This window comes from Balaenoptera ricei, chromosome 3 (assembly GCF_028023285.1).
Source record: "Balaenoptera ricei isolate mBalRic1 chromosome 3, mBalRic1.hap2, whole genome shotgun sequence".
Classification (NCBI taxonomy): domain Eukaryota; kingdom Metazoa; phylum Chordata; class Mammalia; order Artiodactyla; family Balaenopteridae; genus Balaenoptera; species Balaenoptera ricei.
In genome coordinates this window covers 30,463,613-30,489,334 of record NC_082641.1, presented here as the reverse complement: position 1 = coordinate 30,489,334, position 25,722 = coordinate 30,463,613, and the positions used below count along the sequence as shown (strand labels likewise).

The 25,722-nt window shown below is 37.5% G+C and overlaps 1 protein-coding gene across 3 annotated transcripts in view; it reads left to right on the top strand.

The window, feature by feature from the left end:
- RANBP3L (RAN binding protein 3 like) overlaps window positions 1-25,722 on the top strand; it is a 47,919-nt gene that overhangs the window by 5,741 nt on the left and 16,456 nt on the right. The window contains exons 2-7 of one of the 3 annotated variants that reach the window (XM_059916242.1): window positions 17,013-17,071; window positions 18,138-18,177; window positions 18,679-18,756; window positions 19,619-19,693; window positions 23,806-23,877; window positions 24,217-24,356. In XM_059916242.1, coding sequence (XP_059772225.1) covers window positions 17,013-17,071; window positions 18,138-18,177; window positions 18,679-18,756; window positions 19,619-19,693; window positions 23,806-23,877; window positions 24,217-24,356 — 464 coding nt within the window. The remainder of the gene's footprint in view (window positions 1-17,012; window positions 17,072-18,137; window positions 18,178-18,678; window positions 18,757-19,618; window positions 19,694-23,805; window positions 23,878-24,216; window positions 24,357-25,722) is intronic. The other 2 variants (XM_059916243.1, XM_059916244.1) reach the window with 2 other exon arrangements.

Below are 25,722 nucleotides of genomic sequence, written 5' to 3'. Positions count from 1 at the left end.
ACAAATGCTGCATGATTCCACTAATATGAGATATGTAGAACTGTTAAATTCATAGAGACAGAAAGTAGAATGGGAATTGCCAGAGGCTTGGGCAGGGGCAGGAGGAAGGGTGAGTGGGTAGTCATTGTTTAATGGTATATAGTTTCAGTTTTACAAGGTGAAAGAGTTCTGGAGATTGAACAACAATGTGAACAAAGTTAAAACTACTGTGCTGTACACTTAAAAATGGTTAAGATGGTACATTTTATGGTATGTGTATTTTACCACAATTTTTTTTACAGCTATGGCTGTCCAAAGCCATCCTTAATTACATTTCTGAAGTTAGACTTAAAAAAACAAAAATGAAAGTAAAAATAAACAAAAAAACTCTTTCATTTTCCTACTTCTAAAACCAAAGCTAGGAGGAAATATTCTACTCATCCCTGATTCCCAAAAGCTATTTCTTTGAAAACATTAATAAAATTAATAAAATCCTAACTAGATTTATCAATAAAAAAGAGACAAAACAGGGACTTCCCTGGTGGTCCAATGGTTAAGATGCCGCCCTTCCACTGCTCCACTGCAGGGGGCATGGGTTTGATCCCTGGTCGAGGAACTAAGATCCCGCATGCTGCGCAGTGCAGCCAAAAAAAAAAAAAAAAAGAGAGAGACAAAACACATAATCCATTATCAGGAATGATATAGAGTGCCATTATAGATCCTTCAACTATTAGAAGGATAACAAGGGAATAGTATAAACAACACTGTGCCAGAAAGATGCAGAAAAAAACATAAACAAAATTCAACATTCAGTCATGAAAAATTTTAAAAGGATTTGGGATGGAAAGGAACTTACTCAACCTGATAAAGAACTTTACAAAAACCAGCATCTAACATCGTACTTTTAGTAGTATCAAGTGAGAGGGTGAACACTTTCCTGCTAAGATTGGAAGATAACAAAGATGTCCGCTGTAATTCCTTCTACTCAGCATCATACTGGAGGTCCTAGCCAGTGTACTAAGTTAAGAAAAAGAAATCAAAAGGCTTACGTATTGGAAAGAAAGAGATAAAACTGTTTTTATTCACAGACAAGTGATAGTCTATGTAGAAAAATCCTTAGGAATCTACGTCCACTTCCCAAAACACTAGAACTAATAATAATAAATAACAAAATATGTGCCAAACCTGTACACTTAAGACAGACATTGCAGAGAGAAGCTAAAGAAAATGGAACTAAATACATGAAATGGAAGTCTCAATATTATTAAGGTATCAATCCTCCTCAATTGATCTAGAGAGCCAAGGCCATCCCAATCAAAATTCTAGCAGACTTTTATTTTTGGACAAGCTGATATAAAATTTATAAGGAAATGCAAAGGATCTAGAATAGTTAATCAACCTTGAAAAAGAAATATAGAGTTGACAACTTATACTTTGGATTTTAAGGTATAATAATCAAGATGGTATAATAATGGTGTAAGGATAGAAAATCAACCATTGCAACAGAAGAGGGAGCCAAGAAATTGAAATATTCATATGTGGTCAATTGATTTTGGACAAAGATACCAAGATAATTCGAAAGAGAAAAAGATAGTCTTTTCTGTAATAATCCTGGAACAAATAGATAAACATATTACTAAAAATGAACCTTAATACCTACCTCATACAAAAATTAACTTGAGATGAAATATACTAAAATGCAAAAGCAAATCTATAAAGCTTCTGAAAGAAAACAGAAAACTATCTTCACAACGTTGGAATAGGCAAGGTTTTAGGCAGACAGAAAAAGTGATAACCATAAAAATTAGACAAATCAGACTACCAACACTAAACGTATCTGCTCTTTAAAGCATAACATTAGGAAAAGAAAAGAGAAGACTGGGAGAAAATATTTGCAAAAAATGTACCTGAAAAAGGACTTGTAATCAGACTATATACAGAACTCAATGTAAACAATTTGACTAAAAAACGGAAAAATGATCTTGCAGGCACTTCAAAAAGAATATACAAATGGCCAGTAAGCACATCAAAAGATGCTCAACGTAATGATTCATCAGGAAAATGCAGTTAAAATCACTGTGAGATATTGTTTCACATTCACTAGAATGGCTAAAATTAAAAACACTGTTGATACTATGTGTTGGGGAGAATGTGGAGAAACAAGACTCCTAATCATTGCCGTGAAGTGGTATAACAACTTTGGAAAACAGTTTGGCGGTTTCTTATATAGTTAAATCTACACCTACCCTATGATCTAGCAATTATATTCTTAGGCATTTCCCCCAAGAGAAATGAAAATAATGCGTCCACAAAAAGCTTGAGCAAGAATGTTCATAGCAGATTTTATTCCTGTGAGCTTCAACATGTGAACAACCCAAGTGTATATAAACAAGGTAAATGGATAAGCAAATTGTGGTATATTCATACACTGGATAACTACACAGTAGTAACAAGAAATGAATTACTGAAACATGTATCACAGAGATGAATCTCAAATGTGTATAACAGCTTGGGGGTAAAAACAGGAGGCTGATCCTGCGGGATGAAGGACCAAGATCTTGGCACACATGTTAACGCATACACCAGAATGCTGCCACACGTGGTGGGAAGCTCAGGCAACAGGATACCTTTTAACACTTATTGATATGCCGTGTTATGGAAGGCCATCTACTGAGGACACTCTAGACACCTTAGATGGTGAGTTCCACTAGGGGACCTATAGGACCCCTTTCAAAACTAAGATTCTATGATTTGTCCATAATTATTTCATTCATGTTGATGTTGTCTCCTTAACTGTGTTGTACAAGTTCTTTGAGAGCAGTAAACTGAGTTTATACCCTGGACTACACCACAGTGCTAACATGTCACTTATAAACAAATCACATTTACAGAGTGTTTGTCACAGGCCAGACACTGTTTTAAGTGCTTTTCATGTGTTAGCTCGTTTCTTTGCAAAAGCCTCATGAGATTGGTAATGGCCAAGACTTCACAGCAGGGGTGTAGAGGCAAGATCCTAACCCAAGAACCCTGACTCCAGAGCCTCTGCTTTAATCCACGCTCACTGCCTCTTATCGGGCACAAAAATAGATGCTCAGCTAAGCAATTACGAAGGGCCTGAGTGATGGCTGGCCCTTGAACTCAATTTGTGGTTCAGTTGTTCAAAATGTGTTGCTTTTGAAGTCACCGGTTAATTTCTATATAAACTACTAACCACATCCAACTGACTCAGAAGGGGGTATTTGTCCCTAAGAGAAAGAGGTGAGAAAATGCAGCTGTATCAATGCAAACACATCAGCCCAGAGAAAGTGACCTGCTTGCTGGGCTAGCAGTTTTCTTTTAACCAACAGCACAGTCCGTATCTCTCACACTGCATGAAGTGTGAAAGACAGCAATGCACTGTTTTTGGAACTGGACTGATATGGCCTTGGAGAAATCCTTTGTGCTTTTGACAAAATAAACAAGCAGTGTCCAAAACTCCAAATTAAAAAGGGCTAAATAATAGTCATTGTTATAATTCACTTTTTATTTAAATTGAGGATTCTGTTTAAAAAGTGCTGGCTCAACCACTATATTAAATCATTAACTTGACTTGAAATCTTAAACAACATTTCGGCAAGGTAAGTTTCACACCTGAGTTGCTTTTTAATGAAGTCTGTTGGCAAATCTAGTACAATATCCAAAAGTCAGGATTTAATATGCAATCAATACCTGTATTCAGTAGGAAGCTGCATTCCTTCTACCCAAATGTCAGATAGCTCACCCACTGTGGATGGCAATAAACAAGCAAGGCAGAAGTCATAGGTATAAGATCTAGACTGCTAACAAGTGATGATGGTCTGAAGATATATTTTGAAACTAACTAAAATAACATCAAAAGAGCATAAAACATGCATGTGTGAGCTGAGCCAGAAGGAGGACAGGGTTTAAACTGGAACTGAGGAGATGGGACCTGATCTCACAGGAGAGAGAAGGAAGAAATTTTTTAAGTGGCCTATATCGCCACAGAATGGGTTCAGGTCCTAAAAGAATGTAATGCTAACAGGACATAAATTCTTTTCCCTTAGCAGATCCAGAGAAACTACCAGACCTCTAGAAACTACAACTCAGTAACTTGATCACGCTTCTAGAGTAGTGATGCACCTAAGTGAAAAAACCATACTTCAGATCTATATAATGACTGGCTTAAGTAACTGGCACCAAATCCTTTCTCGTCCTGATTAAAGGAGGTAATTTGTAACAAAGAGGGATGCTGCCATCTAGAGACAGAGTGTAAAGTAAGGAGAAAGTTTCTGAATGTTGGAAATGGACTATTTTGGTCTAAGGTTGGCTGTGTTAAACTTTAGTTGTCTGCAGAGAAATGAAATTGCAGATCAAGATTTGTGTGCATGTGTGTTTTTATAAGCTGAGCATGGGTAAGACATATACCGGTGCTACAGATTATGAGGTTCTGTTTGTTCAACAAGACCAACTTTGTTATAAGGAGCTTCATTCTCAAGCTTTGGTGTTATTTGCCATTTTTCTTTTTGAAAATTGAGTAAGCTAAAATTAATTAGTAGAAGTGATTGTTTTGATAGTGGGATGAAGCAAAGTAGGTTTAGAGGGGTTTGTAGAAAACAACTAGCTACAAATTTAAAGATAAGAAAAAACCAAAAAGATAGAGAAAACAAATCTTCAAAAAGAACCCCACCATAGGGACTTCCCTAGTGGTCCAGTGGGTAAGACTCCCCGCTCCCAACGCAGGGGGCCTGGGTTTGATTCCTGGTCGGGGAACTAGATCCCGCACGCATGCCACAACTAAGAGTCTGCATGCCAGAACTAAGAAGTCCCCATGCTGCAACTAAAGATCCCGCGTACTGCAATTAAGACCTGGTGCAGCCAAAAATAAATAAATAAAATAATAAATAAATAAATATTCTTTAAAAACCCCACCATAATAGATGTGCCAAACTTCTTTCTATCTTTGTGAACGTTTCTCACATTTTAAGGCTTAAACTCAAGATATTATTGTTCATTATCTTGCTCATAGCATGCAATTAACGCTTACCAAATAAATCAATATTTTTCTTCCCCAAAATTTCCTCCGAGTGATTGATATTCATAAATCATTGAATGTTGGGGCTTCAAAGATCACGTAGTACAACTGAATTTACATATTAGAAAACTGAAACCAGAGGAGCTAAGTCATCTACTCAAAGTTAGTAGTTAGTGCAGAGAGCTGGGACTATATGTCCATCTACATCTATCTAAGAATTTTATGATATGAGGACCATCATTATTAAAAGTATATAACATGGTTAAAAAATTAAGATGAGATAAACTTGAGTTTTACCTCTTTAAAAAAATACCCATAAGAAGAGTATTTACTTGGTTTGTAATATTAATACATATTAAGCATGTAGAGAAAATGATGAGTATGTCAGGGAGGGAGGAAGGAGAAATGGGAAGAGTAGAGGGAGGGAAACGTGTAGGGAGACAAGGAAGATGGGTGTTAGAGAGAAATATGGAGCCAAATGGAAGCAAAGAAAGGACGAGGAGACAAATGAGGGAAAGCTGATTTTAAAAAAAGATCCAAAATGTGGTATACACATACAATGGAATATTACTCAGCCTTTACAAGGAATAAAATTCTAACATATGCTATAACACAGATGGACCTTGAAGACATTATGCTAAGTGAAATAAGTCAGACCCAAAAAGACAAATATTGTCTGATCCCACTTACATTAGGTACCTAGTCAGATTCAAGGAATCGGAAAGTCGAACAGTGGTTACCAAGGGCTGGCGGGAGAGTGGAATGGGGAGTTCATGTTTAATAGGTAGAGAATATCAGTTTGGAATGATGAAAAATTTCTCGAGATGGATGGTGTTGATAGTTATGTATTGTGAAAATACCTAATACCACTGAACTGTATTTAAAATGGTAAAATTTATGTTATGTATATTTTCACACAATAAAAAATGCTTTAAAAAAAGATATCACATAATTACAATATCTCCTCTGATCCTTTCATCTTGACTTGTCATAATAGCTCAATGATCATAAAAGCTTGAAGGAAAGAAGATGAATAAATATAAAGGATTGTTCTCAGGTTTTTTTGGGTTCTTTTTGAGACTTTTTCAAGTCATATACATTTGAAAACTGATTAAGTTTTTATCCTGTAATCTTCTTTAGCATGGTGAACAAATGTTTCTGGTAAGGTTTACAAATTGCTACCTGGCCTTTACTTCTCTCAAACTAGTGCTAATGCAGAGCAGTGAGACGTGTGCAGGACCATCTGCGGCAGGTGGCACAGTACCCCTGATCCATTTCTGTGCCCCGAGGGCGAGCAGGGCATTTCAGTTCTCACACACGTAAGGTGAGGATGAATGTTGACCTCCGGGGGCTTCCGCGAGTTCCCAAGAGGAGAATGGGGTCCAGGCCTTCCGGGCTCGTGAGGGCCTTGGGTGGCAGCCCTGCTCCTTTCTTCCTGCCTAGGCCTCCGAGGTCTTGTTCTCAGTGGAATAACATCCATTTATTCCTGTGAAACGGGAAAACAAGGAGCCTTTTCTCCTGCTTGCTCAAAGGCTCAGGGCAAAGAGGAGTGAGTTTAAGGAAAAGAGTTTGGGAATTGCAAGAAGTTGCAATCAAGCTTCTCTATCTGGCCTTGGAATCCATGAGGGAATTTAAAAATAGTGTACTTCTTTACTGAAGAGGAAGAGCTTAAATTTATCTGGATTCAATATATGAAGCAGCATTTCAGCTATATCTAATAGTCTTTGTGAAGAGTGATTTAATTATTACTAATATGATATTTTGTGTCAAAATCACCTCTAATTTTAGCAGTGCAGAAAAAGCTAGGGAATTACTTAAAATTAACAGATACCATTTGAAACCTGTACAATACTTATCTTCAACATGCCATGAAACCTAGACCATATTTCCATCCCCTCCTCCCTCAGCAAAATGGAGAGACCCACTTCTAACATATGGAAGCATTTTCACACTGCAAGTTATTCTGAGGGGAAAGTATGTGATTTATAAATGCTGTCAAATGAAATATGTATTTCCAAATGGTACCGAGTGGACCAGGCACATCACAAGACACGTTCTGCATCTTTACTACCCCATGGGCATAAACGAAGGAATGGTGTAGAGAAAGAGCAAACAGCTCTTTCTGACATTATCAATCCAGAGGGCCCACATTTGCTGCTGACAAACATATTCAAGTGATTCAAGATTACAGGTAACCTTATCACAAAAGCATACAATATTCCATAAACTATATATATCTATGATACTTATAGATAAAATAACACCTTCAAATTTTGGAGAAATGGGTATGCTCTGTCAAAAGTAATACATTCTTCTGAGTCATTTTTGCCAGTGGCTGAAAATAAATATTGACATAGAGGTTTTAAACTGCTAGGCTCACCATGCCATTTGCCTGCCAACATTCTCAAACAAACCTTTTTAAAGTCAAAATACAAACAGAAAATGGTAAGAATAAGTGAAGCATCTTGCATGTTTATAGATGGCAAAACAAAAGTGCAGGAATACTCACACAGTCTGGGATGACATTTCAACTAGGCTCGTACAGACCACAAAAGCAGAAGGGCTATCACAACCCAGGTACATCACAGCTTCATAAGAAAAGAAGCTGTAAAATAGGCATTTAACTAAGCCAAGAGGGAGCCTTTCTTAGAGGAAAAAACATGAGATTCGGAGTTAGCTCTCATGTGTTTTAGTCCCAGATCTCTAAGTACTAGCTGCATGACCTTGCACACATCTTGTAATTCTGGAGGCTTAGTTGTCTCATGATCCAAGGGTTTAATAACTTACCTCTTGAGGATCGTATCATGTAGTAAGAGCTGCGGTTTACCGAGCATTTCTCATATGCCAGGTACTGTGCTTAGCATTTTATCTACATTACCTCGCTAAATCCTTACAACTTTGTGAAGTATGTCTTACTATTCCCATTTTACAGATGAGTAAACGTGGCCTCAGAGAGATCAAGTGATCTGCCCTAGCTCACAAAGTTAGTGAATTGAAGAGATGGAATTTGAATCCAGTCTAGTTTTTGCCAAAGTTTAGGTTTATAAAACCATGCATTCTGGCTCCTGGTAGTCATTTACTTAGTCACCAAAGATTAATATATTTAAACATGTTTTATAATAGGTGAAGTATGATACAAATATACATTTTCACATTACACATGTGCATAAAAGAAGCATCATGGGAGATCAGCAAGGTCTAACTCTTAGGTCATATAAACTTAAACATTTCAAAAGGCAAAAGGTTAAAGACTAGTCATGACATGCGTATGCATGTCATATGGTACTGTTTTAAGAAGAAAGAAAAAGAAATAATTCAAAGAGTCATGTTTTGACACTGAAACAATAGTAAAATTTAATGGAGTATGCTGTGTTGGCTGTTGAAAAAGGTCTCTAGGAAAACAAGAAGGTCTTCATGAAACCGTTCAACTCACTGATCATCCCCAAATATAAAGCACACTGCACATGACGACCATGTCTTTTGGGATACATTACAGAACACTCTCAAAAATATAAAGCCAGTTTCTTCCTTCATCGTTGTATTTTGATCTGCAGAGTGATTTTGCCAGATGTTCTGTATCAAATGACTTAATGAAAGTTTTCTGTTTTTTAAAATCTGTGAAGTTCCCTATTTATAATGACATTAGTGAAGTACATGGCTTTAAGAAATGAGCAGAATTTTTCTTCAGTTGAATTGCCACAAATCTCCAGATTCTAAAATGCAAACGAAATCAAGTCACTGGCCATAGCCCACTACCACATATGACTGGATTATAAACTAAGCAGCATGGTTTGGTGTTGAGGTTGGGGTGAAAACGCATTAAACACAGAGTTTTCAGGGGCTTGGTCCGACCTCCAGAAGGGTAGCAAGGTCTGTGTGTGACACAACCTCTAGTTCTGGCTCACATCAGATACTTTAATTATTTTTATGTCTTGGTTTTTCGAAATTGATCTGTGTCTAGATTGAGACCAATATACAAACCAGTTGAGAAAAGAGTCTAAAGTCTTTGGAACTTACAATGAATGGATCTCTTGAAGACTAGCAGCATAAGAAGCAGAGGAGTTCAGAAAATCGGATGGATTAGACGAAGTTCTCAGTGGTAATGGCTGTATTCAGTGGGTTGCGAGATACTTTTCTCATCTTCTTCTCCAATGTCCTATTCAGAATGTCCCATTCTGAAAATGAGTAATTTCTTTATCAGCATGGTATTTATGAGAAAAGGGATAGCTTCCTTCGTTTTATTCTAATATTGATTCTTTTTTTTTCTCAAGTGTGTGCTCACATTGAATAAAACTAAGAAATTCTAGATTTCTTAGAGCAGGCAGTTTATAATTCCATTTCCAACAAAAATTTACAGCAGTTCAAAAAATTCAGAATTGGGTTGAAAAGTGTTTTCTCCTTTTACTTCCTATAATGTATATATTACAACACGCTTGTATTCATAGTACACAATTGGTTATAACTTCAGCAGGGACGACAAGGCTGGAATTGTTCCAGCAGGGTCCATTTATCTTGTGTCTCAAGTTGAGCTGGTGCTTTGTGAGTTCAGCCTGGCAATTTCCTATGTAAACTGCCTGTTTCTCTCTGGGGCCCTGGTTATTTTACCTTCAAGTCAGTCAGTACAAAGCATCTGATAAAGTAGAATCAAGAGTGTCCCCTCATAGTTAATAATGACTCTGTGGCCCTACCACCTCCTTCTGTAAAGACATATTTTTTAATATTTTGGTGGGTAATTTGTTGTTTAATTCATTCCTTTTGCATTTTTACAGAGTTCCTCCGTAGATGGCTAGAAGTGAATACAGAATGTCTTATGCCTATAGTTCCTTCATGAATTGGCACAGATTCACTTTTCTTCTGGGGCAACAATTTGTCATTTCTTAAAACTATCTTAAAATATTTTAACATAGATTTGAGGCCTTTTTTTTAAAAATCAAGATTGTGATTCAGACCCTCTACATCTCCTCTTCCTGGGTCTCCTGCCATGATTTATCTTTTTTTCTACAGAAGATGTCATTTTTTATAGTTGAGACTTTAGATGTTTTAAATTCCTGTTGAAAAATCTTTGAACTATGACAAATGCTTTTGATGTAGTTTATGCTTTCAGGCTAAATTTTTGCTTTGCAGAAATAAACATTTTAACTGACATTTAATAATCCCAAGCAAAGATATTTTCTAAAAAAATTTCCATTACTCAGATTTCAGACATATTATTAAAACAGAAGACTCCTTGCATCAGAGAGGAAATCACTGTTTTAAGCAGAATATCTGAATAACTGATTTCAATATCAGTATCGACATTTCAATATCCTAACTACAGGCATTTCTTTTTAGGTCTTCAGAGTAGCCCTTGACTTCACCTTACACTGAATCACAATAATCATAGTGTGTGGTTTGGGTTGTAATTATTTTCTCGTTAACTGTCAGGTTACTCAGAACGTCTGGAGGTTTAGTCATTAACTCCAAGGGTCTCCACTGCCATCTTCCTAGATTTGGTCTCAGTGGGCAGACATCTGGAGGTGCTTTAGAGGACTGGTCCTCAAATACGTATACAGACCACCTGGGGATCTTGTAAAATGCAGATTCTGATGCAGTAGGTCTGGGGTGAGGCCTGAGAGTCTGCATTTCTAACAAGTCCCTGGTCAATGCTGCTAGTCTGTCTGGACCACACTTTGAGGGGCAACGATCTCTAAAACTATCAATGGGCCATGGGCCTGAATTCAGAAACTTCCTGATATTAAAAAAGGAAAAGAAAGATAGGAGTAAAACAAGGAAAAGTGAGAAGAAAACCAGGGGTAAGAATAAGGTAATGAGTGAAAGGAAAAAGAAAGACCTTTGAGAACAATTAAGAACTTTCCCCAGAGCTAACAGTGTAGCTAGGTGATGGCAATGACATAGGACTGGAGGGGAGGAGGGAAGGGAAGCTAACTTTTATTGAGCGTCTTCTCTGCAACCTGTGCTCTGACATACTGCCATGTGTTTAGGCATGTATGTGTAAATGTATATATATGGATGTATCTATCTGTGTATATATGGAGGATGGATCGATAGAGAGATAGATATTCTACCTTGTTCCAAAAAGGTTTGAAGAAGCTGTACCAGGTGCTCTTACATGCACACATTCCTTCAATCCTCATAACAACCCTTTTAAAATATATATCGAGAGAGACGAGAAAGCTAAGCCTTGCAGTAATTTTTTTAAAAGCACAGCTCTAGGACTATCTGACTTCAGAGCTCCAAAATCCATGCTTTGACCAGTCGGAGAGCCAGACACGAGTGAAAGAGGTGAAGAGGACAGTTTTGGAGCGTGAGGAGAAATGAGAAAAGAGGACGTGGCAGAGGCACATGGAAAAATCCAGGAAGAAAGGGAGAGGAAAAGGTAGGGCATGCCAGGGCTGCAGTCCAAGTGGATAATTCCAGTCCTGGTAGCAATTAGAGGCGACCCATTTGGCAGTGTCCGCTCCTCTGCAGGGGGGTTGTTGCCACCATCTTTCCTGCCAAGAGTGTTTCCACAACCTTTGTGGCCCTGGTTGCAGTAGCCTGGTTCTATCCAGGGCGGAGAACTCAGTTTTCACCTTAATCACCTTAAACTACCAAGCAGGATGAAGCAGTCTGCCAGACTCTCGGTGGGAGAAGCCATGTAGCAGAAACTTGCGACCCATAGAGCTTCCTGCCCCCATGCCCACTGGGACTCCATTCTCAGTCTCTTCCTCCTCTTCCGGATCTGCTTTTGGCTCAGTAGATACTCTTAAACCTCCTCCTCTGAGATGACTGAAAATCCTCCAGTTACTTTCCTACATGAAACAGGTGTGTCAGAGACTGAGTGCCAAAAAAATATATTGAAAACAAAAAGGTAGGAACAAGACCTTACAACTCACCCAAAATTTGGGGGGAAAATTATGGTACATATTAGAATAGGGAGAAAAGAAGTGTATATTTACTGTTAGCACTGACCACTATACTACCTTAGAATCCTGAAGAACAAAGCTTTTACATTATGCATAATGTTCTAGCTGAATTCTTGTCTGGAGATGTGAAGGAGTATTTTGAATGAAGGTGAAGGACAAGAACATAAAATGCCTTTCAGTAGATTAGATGGCATTATAAAGAGCAGATCTTTAGTTATTCAGAAGCGTGTTATTGCACTCTGAATTCAGTGAATCCATCTTGCTCACACATCTATTTCCATATATCTCTATGCAAAGAACAGGTAGGCCAAGGAAATAAGATACTGGGTACTTGTTAAGCAGTATAATTCAATAAGAAGTCTGTCGTTGGCCAGGAGCGTGAGAATTGTCCTTTGATCATGAGTGTCTGACACTATGGTAGAAAAGAAATTATTTTCAAATTTGGTTTTTATTTTTTCAAAGTTACATATATTCATGTGGTTTAAGGGATCAAATGGTCCTACAAGACTTTTCTGGAAAAAAGTAGCAATCTCCTCCTGGCCCCTTCCTCTGCTTTCTTTTTTCTTGGTCCCCAGAGGTAACAGCATCCAACCCACAGCTGTTTCTTTTGTATTAACCTCCATATAACCAAATACCAGGCACTTAGGGCTACTTCTTTATATTTATGTTTAGGTGCTACTGGTATGCAACTATGGAAGAATTTAGGTCCCTTTCACAGATTTTTCCGACCCCTTCAAACCACTACCACCATACACATGAATGCTTTCCATTCCCCCATCTTCCCAAAATCACTGCATCAGAAGTCTGATTAGATCAGTATTCAGTATTCACATCGTCATGATTATGTAATATATTTTGATTACTTTTGTTTTCCTGCCCAACTTTTTGTTTTCTCTGGATTTAATAATAGTGTCATATTTTTGTTTTGTTTTGTTTTCTTAGTTCTCTATGTACTAGTTACCAGTCAACCCCCAAAGTCTCTTCCAATTATCTAAATATGCTTTCAAAATATTCAGTTACTTGAGATATTCAACTGTTTTTAGTTCCATCCTTTTGGAGACTTCTTTCCTGGAGTCTCCTCAGGGACCTCCCCCATTGTGGGCTGGTTATTCTCTGCAATTGGTGTACTGCTATCGTTCTGGGCTATCCTCTCACCATCATCCTGGAGGCTGCCTTCACCTCTTTTGAGTTGGTGCCCCTATTTCTTGGCTACTTAGTTTACTAGCTCTTTTGGTAGAGCACTTCCTTTAGAAGCATCCTGAGAATGGGTGTATGTGGGATACATACTTTGAGAGCTTACAGTTGGAAATGTTTTTATCATGTCTTTACAGTTAATCGGTACTTTATATTAGCACATAATTCTAGACTGGAAATCATTTCCTTTCAGAGTGTTAAAAGCATTGATCCTTTGATTTCTAACTTACAAGATTGTTGTTGTGAAACCTAAAGCCATTCTGATACCTGACCCTTCATATGTGACTTTTTTTTTACCCCCTTCTCCATGCCAATAGGACCTTTTCTTAGTGGTGTTCTAAGATTTCATGATGTGCATTGGTACGGTTCTATTTTCATGTATTGTTCTGAGTATTGGATTGGCTCTTTCAAACTGGAAACATATGTCTTTTGATTTGGGGAATTTTAATGATCTATTTGTTGATAATTTCAAGCCTTCTTTTTCCTGTATTCTCTTTCTCTATAGCTTCTATTAGTCAGGCATTGAAGTGACTCTTGGACTGATAATCTGAGTTTTATCTCTTCTCACATTTTTCATTTCTGTTCTTTTGCTCTGCTATGTGGACTATTTACTCAATTTTATTCTCTAAATCTTCTATTGATTTTTTAAAGTCAACATTGATTCTACTACCATATTTTAAAGTCTAAATTTCTAAAAGCTTATTTTTGTTCTGTGTTGCTCTTTTTAAAAAATAGTATTCTGCTCTTGCTTTATGGATGTTTCATATTTGTGAGGATATTAATTATATACATATTAGACATATAATTATAAAATATATATGTATGAAAATAAATTATTTGTATATAATTTTATAAAATATATATTAAACTCTCTGCATAGTCTTTTCCCTCCAGTTTACTTTCCTTCTGTTTACTCATTCAATCACTGAATTGTATGTCTGGTGACCCTTGACTGCCTGCTTATATTTAAGAAAGGGGCACTCACTAAAAAGCTCATTGGCAGCTATGTGCACTTGCACTGGGGACTCATCATCTGGTTTGACCATTCACTGAAAAATTTGTTTGTCAATATCTTTTGTTCTTTTCTTTCGGGTTGGTCAGACCCTCCAGAGAAAAATCTTATAATTTCCTGCCTGGAGGAAATAAACCTTGCTGCCAGCATTCTGTGAACTGCGTAGAGAGTGCTCAGACAGAACCTCAATATTTTGTATGCGTGGTAGGCAGTATAACAGCTCCCTAAAGATGTCTGTATCCTCATGCTCAGAACCTGTAAATATGTACCTTATGTGGCAAAAGAAACCCAGTAGATGAGATTAAGTTAAGGATCTTGAGATGGGAAGATTATCTTAGATAATCCAACTTCATCTTCAGCCTCATCTTATACCACTGTCCTCTCTCTCTTACCTTGCAAAGTGACTTGTATACAGTCACCCCTCAATACATATTTGTTGAATAAGTGGATTGATCAACAAATATATTAGAAAGAAGAAAGGATAAATTTTAAAATACATCATTTTAAGGACCGTGATCTTTTTTTTTTTTAAATTAATTAATTAATTTATTTTTGGCTGTGTTGGGTCTCCGTTTCTGTGCGAGGGCTTTCTCTAGTTGCCGTGAGCGGGGGCCACTCTTCATCGCGGTGCGAGGGCCTCTCACTGTCGCGGCCTCTCTTGTTGCGGAGCACAAGCTCCAAACGTGCAGGCTCAGTAGTTGTGGCTCACGAGCCCAGTTGCTCCGCGGCATGTGGGATCTTCCCAGACCAGGGCTTGAACCTGTGTCCTCTGCATTGGCAGGCAGATTCTCAACCACTGTGCCACCAGGGAAGCCCCAAGGACCATGATCTTATTTTCAAGTTTTCCTACTGGGTCAGGTTAGAAAACTGCTATGAACCCAATGGCTTGATAAATGTTTACTTTTGACTTTGTCTTTGGAGCCAAAGGACTGGTTTGAGAAAGGGAGAGAGAATCTAGATGGAAGAGGAGGTAAGGAGGTTACCTGTTTTCCAGCTAATGAGCTGGGCGGTGTCAGGGGGAGGAGGTGGCTGCACCGAGGCTAGTATACCTTCAATCAGACAATGTTTACCTAGATCCTAGCACAGCGGCTGGCACAAAAAGATACTCAATAAATATCTGTTGAACTGATGAAAAAAAATCGCCTTCCTACTTTACCACATGCCCTCCCAGCTACAAGTAACCCTTTATGATTTCCTACTTAATGCTGCCATTGAAGATCACCTTTGCCCATTTTTAGCTCCATGTTTTGATAGAGGAAAAGTCAACATGCTATTTGTCTACGGCTAGGTCAAGTCATACTATTTTAAGGACAACTATCCTAAGTCCAATTTATAAGAGGCCCATTTATTATTCCACTTCATAAGTATTCCACTGCACATTCACAAAGACTATGTCCTTTCAAAGTCATTAGAGATCTCATTTCTTAAATCTAATGTAATTGCTGAAAAAGGAGCTTGTTCTAAGAAAGAACAAAGAATTGAGCTACAGTTTAATATGGAAGGCAATGCCAATATGTTGTTGAGCATTTTCTGCTGTGGTTCACTTGGCTCCAAGGGCAGACAGCACAGTAAGCACTTGCATAAAAAAATGAAGCTTATCTTGCTGGACTGAAAGAAGGTACCCAAGTTCACAGGGTCCCCGGAGCTTGGCAAAGGGTGGTCTGGCAGAGTTTTGACACGCTATTATGGGATAAGATTGTGGGTAACTGGAAAACCCCTTCCTGGCATATAAAAGATGTAATTATCTGGTAGTTCCTTGAAATTCTTCAGCTAGACTTTTATTTATTCAGCCAGTGATGGCAAATTACCTCAGCTTCTATGCCGGCATGATACATCGGTAATGGCTGCTAGAAGACTATAATGATAAAAGTTCTGAGGTAATATTGGGGCTCATCAAGAAAGTGTTGTCATAGATTAGCAATGTCAGCTATGAGTTTTGGAATAGGGATTGGTGTCACGCCACATATTTAATATCATTTCAGGCTTTTTTTTGGTCTTGTTAAAATCTAAGTAATTATATCTAAAAACCCATATAATTTTCACATAAATTCTGTAAAGTAAGTACTGTTATAGTCTTCATTTTTTTTTTCGGATGAAGAAACTTAAGGTACAGACATATTGTTTCCAAAAGTATATTGCCAATTCGCGGTGGAACTTATATTTGAGCACATGCCTCCCTAACTCCTGAGCCCCTCTAAGCTTTTAACAACCATATAATCTTCCCTAAGAATTCTAGAGTGCTGACATTTAATGCTGTTATCACTCATTTATACCCTAGAGTGAATGAGTTCCTTTCTATCCTTACCTAAGATAGGAAAATATAAAAGATTAATAAGGTTGGCAGGGCTGAAGACAAACTACCTACTTTGCAATACTGTTTGAGACTGATTCTTAGTCTAAATATTGAAAACATGACTTAGTATATGACCAGTCAAGGAAATATGAATGATTCCTGGATCATTTAAGTACATCTGTACCATTTATATTTTGAGATCCAAACCAAGTAGAAGTATTATTCTCAGATGAGATTTTTCATCCTTTGAAATGTTTTATTCTAAAAGTAAGGCTGTTAATCACTATGTCACGATGAGTTTCCAAATGCAGGTAATCGTACTTTGTTTTCCTTAAACACTTAAAGGTTGTTCTTCTAATGGGATGATCTCTCTATTTATGGAAACATATTACTATCACTTTCCCCAAATATTTATTTCTCTAATTAATTGTTAAAATCATTTGTAAATATGCGATTTACAGCATTCATGTAAAACAGTTTGGATTTTACCCAAAGGCAGGGAAAAATACAAAACCAAAAAATCTTCAAATATTTGTAGTTGGTGTTAGAAATGTCAGAGTATTGTTTGATTTCTTGCATGTTCTTTTACTTTTACAGAAAAATCTGTCATTGCTAAACCAATATTTGTTTTTGAAAAGAGAAAACAAACTTTTAAGGTAAGATCAAGTTACTTTACTTTGTCTGATTTTTTTTTTTAAGGTATTTATTTATTTTGGCTGCGTTGGGTCTTTGCTGTGTGCTGGCTTTCTCTAGTTGCGGTGAGCGGGGCCTACTCTTCGTTGCGGTGCACGGGCTTCTCATTGCAGTGGCTTCTCTTGTTGAGGAGCACCGGCTCTAGGCACGTGGGCTTCAGTAGTTGCGGCGCGTTGGCTCAGTAGTTGTGGCTCACAGGCTCTAGAGCGCAGGCTCAGTAGTTATGGCACACAGGCTTAGTTGCTCCGCAGCATGTGGAATCTTCGCGGAGCAGGGAGTGAACCCGTGTCCCCTGCATTGGCAGGCGGATTCTTAACCACTGCACCACCAGGGAAGTCCCTCTTTGATTTTTACTTTGACAAGATTGTATTTCGAGAAGCTAGCTATACTAAATGATATCACTGCTGCATAAATTTATCCTCTGTTCTTCACTTAGAGGAGTAGTAACTCCAGAATATTTACATCGTAGGGATTTAATGACAGCAATTTGGCTGAAATGGGAAGCCAGAGGCCTTATCTTGAAACTATGGATAACATGCCATTTTTACCAAATTATCTGGTTTTTTTTTTTTTTGGAGTGACTGGGAAAGGGGAGGGGCTGAAAGAGATTAGGAGGGCTAAGGCTCATCATGCGTTTCCCACCACTGACCTAGCTTAAAACTGGATATAAAATAAGTTCTAAACTGCAATATATGATTCAAAAGAAATCTTAAGGACTCTATTTGCTTTTTGAGCATCATATTAAAATCACTTGCTTTGAAAGACAAACGATAGCATTAGTAGCATTCTCACTTTAGCTTAACTAGTATTTTCTTGTTATTCATTCTTACTTATGGAGGTAATTTACCCTACTACCCACAAAACTAACTAAAGAAAAACTCAACTCCTAGTGAGTGAAGGTGAGCAGCTTTTCCTAGCCTAGCTGAATAGACCTGGCTTCGGAGAATTCTCTTATGAAGTGACAGGGTGAAAGTCTGATTTGAAAACAGCAGACACTCAGCTCTCACCGGTAGCTTTGTTTCCTTCCAGAGACCTGCAGAAGACACCCCGTATGAAGCAGCAGAACATGGTAATGATTTGTATCCTGTATTTCAAAAGCAATCTTTATGCAAAGAAATAAGGAGGCACAAGCATTTTGGCATGTGGCACAGACAATGTAAAATCGAATGGTTTTTCTTGTTTTTAAACATGCAAGTAGACTGGCTCCTGTTTTGAAAGATGACATGTAGGTCTTTGAGAACACTGATGTTAACAACGCTAAAATCCCATGATTCTCCACTGCCTGTACTTCAACCTTCCAAAAGCATTCTCTATGCAATCTCAGAATTTGTACGCAACTTCTTGCCAAAGCCACTTGTTTCTAATTGTTTCATAGTAGGATGATATGCCTATCGGTTTATAATCACCAAGTTATTAACCCCAATATCTAACACTGTGCTTCAGGAATTAACACATTGTCAAATGATGATATATCTAGAGAAAAGGAAATTCTGTTTCTCCTCTCATATCATGGATTGAGGCTAATTTGTTATTGCAATCAGTTTTACCCTTCACATTGAATTTCTTACAGAATGTAATGATTCTTCAAGAAAGCGTGTCCGGTCTTCATCTTTTACTTTGCATACTACAGATTCTCAGTCCCAAGGAGGTAGGTATAGCCTTGACTGTTGAGTGTTCACTGTTATGTTTACTCTGAGTGTGATACTACTAAGGGACTTTTCAAACAGGTAATGTTTAAAAATCTACCCATTGATAGTGTTTATAATATATTGTTGTATGAAAATAGCAGTCTATAAATGAATTGCACAGTGAGTTATTATTTAAAAATTCAATTAATCAACATTGGAAAAAAGACTGAAAGGATATAAACCACAGTGTTGGCAATGGTTATCTTAGGTAATGGGATTACAAGTGATTTGGTTCCCCTGTCCACCCCACCGCCCCCCCCAACCCCCCCCCCGCTCCACCCCCCCACTCCGAACTTTGTATTTTGCTGTGTTCACAAAGTTTCTGCATTAAGCATGTATTAGCTTTACAATTAGGGGAAACTGCTATTTCCTCCTAAGTAAACATCTACTTAAATAAACAGATGTCTGCTTTTAAAAAAACACTTTATTCTAAGAACTTTATCATATGCTGTGTTTTGAATAAACCATTAACTTAGTTTGCCTCTCTCCTACACTCAAAGCACTCTGGTGACTCCTTTTATGATAGATCACACTGCCCTCTGCTGCGTCATACAGCTATTTATGTATATGTCTGTCTCCTCCACTGAGAGTTCCTTGAGGTCATCTTCATGCCTGATAGAGTGTCTTACACACAATGAACATGTAAATATTTACTGAATTGATATAATTCTCACCAGAGGCACTCTTTATTTTTAATTGATAAAAATACAAAGATTTTTCTAATCTGGTGATAAAGAAAATTTTCCAAAACAGCAAAAATCCAAATCAAAAGAAAAACAAAACCCACTTCCTTATTGACTCCAGTTTGCAATCTGCTTTTAGCATCAACCTTGTCCCAGAAGCGACTAAGATCATCATCCTTCACGGATCTACTGACCTTCCCCCCTTCTGGGCCAGGTAATAAAGAACTTCTTAGAACCTCAAGCCTGACACTCTGACTTTTCAAAATTCATTCTTATTCATGATGAGTTTTCTTTTTCGGCTACTATAAAACTCTGACATTTTAGTGGCAAATAAAATAGGGGCCTTAGCGAAGTATGCATGGAAGAATACCTTCTGAATTCCAGCCCCACAAGTCTAGACAGTCTATCTGTTTATTTCTGGTAGAAAGTTTAAGCTTGATTACGTTTTTTAGGATTTCATGTTTATGATAGCATTATTTTATGTAAGGTAGCCCTATAAAATGTAGTAACTTGCTTTATTTTCCTTATTATTGTCCATCTCTACAGTTTATAATATATGTAGTACTCAAAATATATAACTATGTGTAGATTCTCAAAGTTTATGCTTTAAATTTATATTCTAAAGTTTAGAATATGATTCCTTTTGAATTTTTCACTAATTAAAGCATTACATCTTTTTATTTGAAATTTGTAATACTTTGCTAAGTAAAACTATTTTATCATAATAAAATATTTGAAATGGTTGAAACATGCTCTACGTCAAGATTATGATTTGTATTCTTGTATATTTTTGTATCTACTGAACAACCAACTGCCTTTTCCGAGTTAAGCTTACCACAAGAAACAGAAAATACAAGCTATTCACTTCCTTTTAGTGGATTCTACCCAGGAACCACAGAGTTTTCAAACTAATGAATTTATATTCTTATTAACAATTCCAAGCGTGACTGAGCAACAATATGGTCAGACACCTTTCACATACAGTAGAGATAGGTTCTAGTTCAATAAGCCCCATCTATATCTGCCTGACAAGTTACAGACATTAAGAGGAATAGGGGTCTTAATCCCAGAGGATTTGTTTTATTGTATTTGTGCGTAAAGTAAAGGGATGGCTTTAAATTATCTGGATAACTGCTTCAATTCATTTTCTAAAAATCAGACACACATACAAAAAGAATGAATAAAAAACCCACTGATATTACCAAGCACATCCCATTTTATGTTATGCAGAATCTTGGCGCTGTTGGAATGGAGACAAATAGTACAATTTTAAATGGCCCATTCAGTGTTACTTTTCAATAATAAAGATCATAAAAACCATGTAATTGAACTTTGAATTAGAGAAGCTATTCTACCTCAACATTTATAATACCTCAAAGAAGCAATCCTTATTCTTTTCTCATCTCCTTTAATCCAACGCTCAAAGGTTGCTATTTCTGCAATTTGCAACCAAGAGGTGATCTCTTTGAGATGTGTAGTACAGACATACCTCGTTTTATTGAGCTTCACAGGTATTGCATTTTCTACAAATTGAAAGTTTGTGGCAACCATACCTCAAGGAAGTCTATGGGTGCCACTTTTCCAACAGCATTTGCTTGCCTTGTGTCTCTGTGTCATATTTTGGTAATTCTCACAATATTTCAAACATTTTCATTATTATTATACCTGTTATGGTGATCTGTGATCAGTGATCTTAGGTGTTACTATTGTAATAGTAATTTTGGGGGGGTACTTAAACCATGACCATATAAGTTATGATGGCCAACTTAATAAATGTGTATGTTGACTGCTCCACCAACCAGCCTGCTCCCCCATCCCTCTCCCTATCCTCAGGCCTCCCTATTCCCTGAGATACAGCAATATTGAAATTAGGCCAGTTAATAACCTTATAGTGGCCTCTAAGTGTTTGAGTGAAAGGAAGAGTCACATGTCTCTCACTTTAAATCAAAAGTTAGAAGTGATTAAGTTTAGTGAGAAAGGCATGTCTAAAGCCAAGATAGGCCAAAAACTAGGCCTCTTGCACCAAATGGTTAGCAAATATGTGACTGTGAAGGAAAAGTTCCTGAAGGAAATTGAAAGTGCTACTCCAGTGAACACGTGAATGATAAGAAAGTGAAACAGACTTATTACTGATATGGAGAAAGTTCTAGTGGTCTGGAGAGAAGATCAAACCAGCCACAATATTCCTTCAAGCCAAAGCTTAATCAAGAACAAGGCCCTGACTCTTTTCAGTTCTGTAAAGGCTGAGAGAGTTGAGGAAGCTGCAAAAGAAAAGTCTGAAGCTAGCAGATGTTGGTTCATGAGGTTGAAGGAAAGAAGCCATCTCCATAACATAAAAGTGCAAGGTGAAGCAGCAAGCGCTGATGCAGAAGCTGCAGCAAGTTATCCAGAAGATCTAGCTCAGATCATTAATGAAGGTGGCTACACTAAACAACAGATTTTCAGTGTAGACGAAACAGCCTTATACTGGAAGAAGATGCCATCTAGGACTTTTCATAGCTAGAGAGGAGAAGTCAATGCCTGGCCTCAAAGTTTCAAAGGACAGGCTGACTCTCTTGTTAGGGGCTAATGCAGCTGGAGACTTTAAATAGAACCCAGTGCTTATTTAGCATTCTGAAAATTTAGGGCCCTTAAGAATTATGATAAATCTACTCTGCCTGTGTTTTATAAATGGAACAACAAAGCCTGGATGATGGCACACCTGTTTACAACATGGTTTGCTGAATATTTTAAGCCCACTGTTGTGACGTACTGCTCAGAAAAAGATTCCTTTCAAAATATTACTGTTCAGTGACAATATATTTGGTCACTCAAGAGCTCTGACGGAGATGTAAAACAAGATTAATGTCATTCATGCCTGCTAACACAACATCCACTTTTCACCCCATGGATCAAGGAGTCATTTTGACATTTAAGTCTTATTATTTAAGAAGTACATTTTGTAAGGCTATAGCTGCCATAGATAGTGATTCCTCTGTTGGATCTGGACAAAGGCATTTGAAAACCTTCTGGAAAGGATTCACCATTCTAGCTGCCATTAAGAACATTAGTAATTCATGGGAAGAGGTCAAGATACCAACATTAACAGGAGTTTGGAAGAAGTTGATTCCAACCCTCATGGATGACTTTGAGGGGTTCCAGACTTCAGTGGAGGAAATAAGTTCAGATGTGGTGGAAATAGCAAGAGAACTAGAATTAGACGTGGAGCCTGAAGATGTGGCTGAATTGCTGCAATCTGATGATAAAACTTGAACAGATGAGGAGTTGCTTCTCACAGAGGAGCAAAGAAAGTGGTTCCCTGCTCATCTAGTCCGGGTGAGGATGCTACAAAGATTGTTGAAATGACAACAAAGGATTTAGAATAAACTTAGTTGGGGGTTTGAGGGGACTGACTCCAATGTTGAAAGAAGTTCTGTGAGTAAAATGTTATCAAAGAGCATTGCATGCTACAGAGAAATCATTCGTGAAAGGAAAAGTCAACTGATGCTGCAAACTTCATTGTTGTCTTATGTTAAGACATTGCCACGGTCACCCCAGCCTTCAGCAACCATCAGCCTGATCAGTCAGCAGCCATCGACATTGAGGCAAGACCCTCCACCAGCCAAAAGATTATGACTCTCTGAAGGCTCACATGATGGTCAGCATTTTTTTAGCAATAAAGTATTTTTAAATTAAGATACATATATTGCTATTGCACATTTAACAGACTACAGTATAGTGTAAACGTAACTTTTATATGCACTGGGAAACCAAAGAATTTGTGTGACTCACTTTATTGTGATACTCATTTTATTGCAGTGGTCTGGATCCCAATCAGCAATATCTCTTTGGTATGCCTATAATTCTATTCTTGCAGCCAAGACCACAGTCTTATCCCATCAATTCACTTCATAGAAAAATGGCCTAGAATAATGGTCATCTTCACTTCTGTCTCCGGGTATCATTAAAGAGTGGGGAAGGGGCAGAATTTGCTAACAGTTTTATAACATTCTATAAGAAATATATATTAATGCACACAGATGGTTCACTACCAATTCAGATTTTATAATCTGTAGAATTTCTCTCAGTACTCAATTTCATGATTCTAAAGAAAACTGTCTATTTCACTTGTGACCTAATTTTCACTTATTTTTCTGAGAGTAAAAAGATTGTAGCGAAACTCATCTTGCCATCACACGTTTTTAGCAGAATCAGTGCTCTCATGAGCGCTGCCTACTACTCTGTTAGTGCCAACAGCGACATCTACTGGTGAGTTCAGTGCAAGACCGTTAAAACAGTAGAAACTGACAATAGGTTTAAAAATTTTTGTAAACATGTTTTTTACAGTGAAGAAAAACAATGTTTTTATGACATCAACTTTTGTGCAAAGGAATGTTGATATGAACAGTGCAGAACAAGGTATGTAGCTTCTCTTTATTACAAGAACCTCAGAAATTTTGTTTTACCATCCATATCTTAATCTCTGTGTGTGTGTATGGTGGTATGGTGGTTGAGTGACAAAACATGAAGGAAAGCATTTGGTAAGCTAAGTCCCATGATCAAAATGAATAGTTACTGGGTAAAAGGTAGGCAGGAAGAAAGTACTAGGCAGCTCACTGGCTATTTTGACTTTGATTAGTTAACATTAACCCCTCGTTTAATCATGACTTTAGAAAATTAGCATTAAATTAGTAAAAAAATAGAGAGGAAAAGTATTTCACCAAAGATATATTGACCCTTTAATTCTGTTCTTTTAAGGTCCTGTGAAACATTCTGAACATGTTCTAAGACCTGCTATCTTGCAGCCACCTCAAACTCAAAAGTGTATAAAAGTAAGAAAATCATTTGGACACGATGTGTTGGAATCCTGCAAGAGTAGAGAAAAAAACAAAAATAAGGTAAGAAAACCTCCTATGGTAGGACTGACCTCAGTTTCCCATCCTTCTTTTGGTAGATTGTTGCGGGCCCCCATATCCAGAATTAGGGGCTGCCTGACCTTTGTTCTGTTGCTGAAGCAGCTACCAGGCTGGAAAAACAGCTGGACAAGATAGCCAAAAGCCCTCAGTAACCTTATTAAACTTGTCCTCTTAAACTAGAGGGTTGCTCCCAGGAACAAGTCTTGTGGTATCTCCTAAGCTGTAAAGCTGAGTCCTGTGCAGTGGGGACCCTTGGGGTCTTGTTCTGGTGCATTGATCCCATGTGAGAATAGGGAGCAATGCGGTGGCAGGGGCCAGGAGTCAGACGTCAAAAAAAGGAAAGGGATTTTTGTATCTTCCAACTGGTGGACATACTAGCGTGGCTTCCATTCCAGACCCATCTTCATGGAAACAGGAGTAACGAACTACCTCCACAGTGTAATTGGGAGGGCTTGGGAAGCCTCTGGAGACAGAAACAAATTCTCTCTTCCAACTGAATCACTTGCTGTGGGCCTTTCGAAGGAGATATTCATTTTACTCAGGCCATGCAGATATGGGCTTGGGGATATTCTGTTGCTATAGTTCTATCTGTGTCTTCCAGAAGCAGACACTTGAGAGGAAGGGAACACAGGATCAATAGGGTGGAATTTGAGAGTTATTCCATCAGTCATTTGTTTCCAGCTAAACTATTGAGGGTTGATCACCTGGTTTTGTTTTTTTTCCCAGACTGAACATGAGGACAGTGACACATGGAAGTGTTAAAATACCAATCATTTAATCAATTCAGTGAAAATAATCCGATTGGTACTAATCCTACCTTTACTGTTATCTAACTGTGTCTGCATTCTTAGACAAAGCACCCAACCTTCTCTTTTTTATCAGTGAAGTGAGGGAGTTGAACTTGGTCAGCATTTGCCATCATTTTTATATTTCCAAATCTTTTTCTTTGTTAAGACATGATTTCATGAGACCCATTATGAATTTTAAAAATCATTTCATCATTTATGCATGATATATGATGTGACTTTTAGGTATAACATATTTTAAATTTCAAATCAGTATTTTATTAAACATTTTCACTTAAATATAGTCATCACCATATTACATAAATTCTTTACCTATTTAAGGAGTGATGCATGTTGTTTAATTTGTTTTAAAGTATGTAAGAAAAAGTATGATGTGTTGACTAATTTCTAAAATGTTATTACATTGCTTTTGATTTTGGAATGGCATGTTCTGTAAATTATAGATTAAAATTTTTATTGCACATTATATCAAAAGTTGATCAATATTTATTTTTGCCATGATTTTTTGAAATCCTGCATTGCATGTATTTAAAATAAAATTT